The following is a 5,264-nucleotide window of genomic DNA, read 5'->3' on the forward strand; positions in this document are numbered from 1 at the left end:
ACCGTAAAATCTCTTAACCCGTTGCAAAAAGCACTGAACAGCCGTTTAGCCTCGTTTGATCTCTTTTCCGATAGGTGGGCCCCGAAAACGCTGACGTGGCATGACGGACAGGCAAACGACGCCGTTAGGAACAAAACACTCAAGACACCGCGTCGGTCGGTCCTTGTCAGACAGTCCCCCCGCGCCCCTGTCCTCTCTCTCGCCCCGCTCCCCTCTCCTATCTCGCCCCTGCTCGCCGCTGGTGATGGCCACCTCGCGAGGCGGTGATGATGGCGGTGGCGGTGGTGCTGGTGATGCATCTGGTGGCAGTGGTGCTCCTGCAGATCCAACAGAGGTTTGCGACAGTTCAAACCCATCTCAGGCTCCGCCTCTTCCACAACCGCCGTCGCCGTCTTACTGTGTGGAGTACGCGGCGGCGAGGGCGTTCGCCAAGGCCGTGAAGGAAGATCCAGAGGGGAGCCATCACTACGCATCCTCCTTCGGCGGTGTGTCGTAAGTTTTCTCTTTCCGTACCCGGATTTGGTTTCTAGGGTAAGGGTTCTAGGGTTAGGGTTCTAAGTGTTTGTGATTCTAGTGTTATAGGATTATTGTTGTAGGTTGTTTATGTGGTCAGACATGTAAGTGAAGTATTTATGTAGTTCTAGGGTTCTAAGTGTATGTAGTAGGCACCTAAACATTAACTGAAATTACTGAATGTTAAACTCAATTTGAACCTACTCAATTACATGAAATTACTGAATGTTAAACTCAATTTCAACCTACTCAATTACTGAATTTACAACTAAATATTTAAATGAAAATGTTACTGAATTTATAACTGAATCCTGTACTGAATTGTTAAGTGAACAAATTACTTTAACTGTATTTTGGACTGAAACTTTAACTGAATTTTTAACTAAAACTGTATTTTTAACTGAATCTTTAACTTTTAACTGAATTGCTTACTTGAACAGAATTGCTTTACTTGAACTGTAGATTGAATGATGAAGTGTGGGAAGTCAGATTCCATTTCCATGACAGAGATAATCTTGAAAGAAGCCTAAATGTGGATGATATCACATTTTACAATCTGATTGCACTAATAGAACTTGAAGGTTATGGGATGACAGAATTTATGTATTATGTTAGAGATCTAGGTGTTGGGGTTTCAGGTATGGAAGAACTGACAGATGATGATAAGGTGGAGGAAATGTTGGATGACGTAGTTATCAAAGGTCAGAAGGTGGTGAACATAACAGTCATCAGAAGTGATGCTCCAAGACCTAGTGATTTGAACATTGGACCAGTTTGTGAGGAGCAGGTTCCATTATCTGAAATAGGTGTGCTAGTGGTGTATGAGATAGATACAGCAGGAGTACTGTTTCCTAGCCCAACAAAGCCACAACCAGTGCCAGTGCAGGTCATTAACACACAAGAGAGTTCATTTTTGAAGCAGAAGTGTACACCAGTACCAGAATTTGCAATGGAGATTGGTGAAGAGAGGCATGAGTATTTCATGGAGCAAGACCAAGATCAAGAGCAAATTGAGCAACTGATGGAGCAGAAGAGGAATGAAGAGATTGAGAAGTTCAGGAAAAAGGGGAAAGAAAAAGAGAAATACAAGGCAGCTAAAAGAAAACTTCCAGAGCTAATGGCTGAAGATTTCACTGATAGTGACAGTGACACAGATTTACTAGCAGACGAGGATATAATTGCTAGGCTTGAGGCAATGAAGAAGCATAGAGATGATCCAATTCATCATATTAAAGGGGAGACTGATGTGGATGAGCCATATGAAGCAGATGAGGAGGAGGAGGAGAAGGCACCAGAGGAGGAGGAGGAGGAGGAGGAGGAAGGGAGCAGCATAGGAGGAAGTAGCAGAGGAAGTAAAAGAAAGGGGCCAACTACAAGATCTCATGCTAGTTTGGATGAGATTATTGAGGAAGATTGGTTTCCTTCATCTGATGAGGAGAGCAACCCTGGTGACCTAAGTCAGGAGGATAATGATGGGGCTCAAATACCATGTGTGAAGCTTCCAGCTGATAGGAAGAGCAGGGCTAAAAAGAAGAAGCCCAGAGTTTGGTATGATGAGTAAAGGGAGAACCCAGAAGAGCAATTTATGAAGAAGCTTTGTTTCCTAGATGTGACCCAGTTCATGAGGGTACTTCTTAATTTTCACATCTCACAAAATAGGAACCATGCCTTCCACAGGAACTGTCCAGACAGGATTATAGCTGTCTGCAAATTTGAGAATTGTCCATTTTTCATTGCAGCTTCTCAGATAGCACATGAGAAGACATTCTGTATAAAGAAACTGAACTTGCACCACAGCTGCCCAGTAGTAGGAGAGAGCAAAAAAGTTACTGCTAAGTGGTTGGCACATGAATGTGAGCAACAGTTAAGGACATACCCCAACACACCTGTCTAGACTATAATTTCAAACTTGAAGCAAAAGCATGGAATAGAGGTATCTATACATATGGCCTATAGGGCAAGAAAGCTAGCCAAAAATGTAGTCCTAGGAGATCAGAAGGCACAATATCATAGGATAAGGGATTACCTAGAAGCTGGGCTAGAAACCAATCCAGGAAGTAGATGCATTGTCACAACAAAGCATCTGAAACTACATCCAAGCAAAAACCCAAGATTACATGGCTTGTTCATCTGCCTCAATGCTTGCAAAGAGGGTTTCCTTAATGGTTGCAGACCATTCATAGGTATGTGCACACCTACTAATTAACTAGTGACTCTACATTTATATGTGCACACCCACTAATTTGTTGGTAATCTACTTGTGATCTTGTATGATAGGTGTGGACGGTTGCTTCATAAAGTTGACCACAGGGCAGCAAATCTTGGCTGCCACTAGAAGAGATGGAAACAATAACATATTTCCCATTGCTTTTGCAATAGTGGACAAGGAAAACACAGCAAGCTGGTCTTGGTTTCTTACTCAATTAAAATATGCCATTGGTGGTGAGTCAGGCAAGTTTGACTACTACACTATTATATCTGACAGGCAAAAGGTACTACTATCTCTACTCCAATCATTGCTTGCATTGCTTATTAATTGTCTTTGTTTATTAATTTCATACACGGCATTGTTGTAGTATTCTCAAACTGTAGTTCATTCAAACAGGGCCTTTTTACAGCCATAAACAATGTATTCCCCAATTGCAAACAAAGATTCTGCCTTAGACATATTTATCAGAACTTTCAAACAGCTGGTTTTAGAGGTGAAGAGTTAAAGAAATACATGTATCAGGCAAGTTATTCCTATACTGAGCATGGTTATGTAACAGCCATGGAAGGCATGAAAAAGGAGTGTGAGCCAGCATGGAAATGGCTATCTAGGATACCAAAGCATACATGGGCCAGGCATGCCATGGACAACAATTGCAAAACTGACTTGGTAGTTAACAATATAAGTGAAGTTTTTAACAAGATGATACTTGATGTCAGAGCCAAACCCATTAGAACTATGGTAGATGGGATCAGGACAAAGCTGTTAGTGAAGTTTAATGCAAATAGGACAAAGATTGCGACTGCTAAGTGGCAGATATGCCCAATATATGCTGAGAAGCTAGAGGAAGTAAAATATCATTCTAGGTTTTGTCAGTCTATCAAAGCTGGACCTGATCTCTTCCAGGTGACAAGTGGAGAAAGCACATATGCAGTTAACTTGTTGCTACATACATGTGGTTGTAGGAAGTGGGACATGTGTGGAGTACCTTGCAATCATGGTGTTTCTGCAATCAACAAGGCAAAACTACAGCCAGAAGATTTTGTTCATGATTTCTTCAAGAAACCAATGTATAAGGCAGCTTATAGCCCAATAGTTTTCCATGTGCCTGGGCCTGATTTGTGGCCAAAGACTAGAACCCCTAACATTGAACCACTAGTGTTCAAAGAAAAGCCAGGAAACAAAGAGACAAAGAGGAGAAAGAGCAAGTTTGAAAAGCCAGCTCCAAAGGATACATCTAGGATGGCAACTATCACTTGTAGCAATTGCAATAGGACTGGGCATAGATACACTACTTGCAAGCAGGCTCTGAAACCAGCCCTAGCTATGAGAATGAACCAGCACCAGGTAACTATTGTAGTAGGTTTTTGTACAATTTCACATACCAGTTTCTAACATTTGTATGCTGTAATTTCAGGAAAACGGGAGAGATGATACACCCAGAACTGTATCTGCTCCTGCTCCCATGCCACCAAGGAGAAGTTCTCCTTCTGCTCCTGCTGCTGCTCAAACTGTAGCTCCAGCACCACCAGCTCCAAGGGCTCCAAGGGTAGCAAGGAGAGCTCCTTCTGCTCCTGCTTCAGCTCCCAGTGCACCAAGGAGAGCTCCTTCTGCTCCTGTTGCAACTGCTGCTCCTCCTGCTACAAGGGCAACAAAGAAAGCTAAAACTACAAGGACTGCAACTTCTACTGCTGGTGCTGGTCCAAGTTCTTCTACTGCTGGTGCTGGTACAAGTTCCTCTACTGCTGTTGGGCCAAGAGGAAGAAACAAGTTCATCCCCCCAAGAGTTGCAGGTAGTGGAAGAGTGAGGAAGCCATCCTTTAAGATGTCTGAGTGGTTCAACTGTTCTCAAGGGAGTAGGTGAAGTTGTGTTAATTTGTGGTGAGCTGATGACGTTCAAAACATCTGCATTTTGGTTGTGATGACACCTTTCTGGTTGGCTGTGATGAAAACTTGTGTTGCTTCTGGTTAGCTGTTGATGTTCTAAACATCTTTATTCTGGTTGTCATGAGTACTTTCATGTAAGGTACCTAGTGGAATTGTTGGGCTGTGATGAAAACTTGGTGTTGCTTCTGGTTAGCTATGGCTTAATTTTGGTTGAGTACATTCTGGTTAGTTGTGGCTCCTAATTTCCTTATTGTTTGCTAATAAGTGTGATGAATGCGGCTACTACTGTGATCCAAGATAACCTAATTTGATCATCTAGGGTGCCTCGGCGTCAACGGCATCCAAGATAACCTAATTTGATCATCTAGGGTGCCTCGGCATCGACGACATCCAAGATAACCTAATTTGATCATCTAGGGTGCCTCGACGTCGACGACATCCAAGATAACCTAATTTGATCATCTAGGGTGCCTTGGCGTCGACGGCATCCAAGATAACCTAATTTGATCATCTAGGGTGCCTCGACGTCGACGGCATCCAAGATAACCTAATTTGATCATCTAGGGTGCCTCGGCGTCGACGGCATCCAAGATAACCTAATTTTATCATCTAGGGTGCCTTGGCGTCGATGGCATCCAAGATAACCTAATTTGAT

General features: G+C 43.0%; 2 protein-coding genes across 2 annotated transcripts; both read left to right on the plus strand.

Annotated features, from left to right (window-relative positions):
- The first annotated feature begins 244 nt into the window (after positions 1 to 244).
- LOC147987577 (uncharacterized) lies at positions 245 to 2,407 on the plus strand. Its single transcript, XM_087542437.1, has 3 exons — positions 245 to 492; positions 976 to 2,061; positions 2,173 to 2,407. The coding sequence occupies exons 1-3, from the start codon at positions 245 to 247 to the stop codon at positions 2,405 to 2,407; spliced, it is 1,569 nt and encodes a 522-aa protein (XP_087398563.1).
- A 1,017-nt stretch (positions 2,408 to 3,424) lies between these two features.
- Positions 3,425 to 4,586, plus strand: LOC147987578 (uncharacterized). The gene is made up of 2 exons (XM_087540375.1): positions 3,425 to 4,069; positions 4,140 to 4,586. The coding sequence occupies exons 1-2, from the start codon at positions 3,425 to 3,427 to the stop codon at positions 4,584 to 4,586; spliced, it is 1,092 nt and encodes a 363-aa protein (XP_087396501.1).
- Positions 4,587 to 5,264: the final 678 nt, after the last annotated feature.

This window comes from Triticum urartu, chromosome 2A (genome assembly GCF_056163025.1).
Source record: "Triticum urartu cultivar PI428250 chromosome 2A, HENAU_Tu73, whole genome shotgun sequence".
Classification (NCBI taxonomy): domain Eukaryota; kingdom Viridiplantae; phylum Streptophyta; class Magnoliopsida; order Poales; family Poaceae; genus Triticum; species Triticum urartu.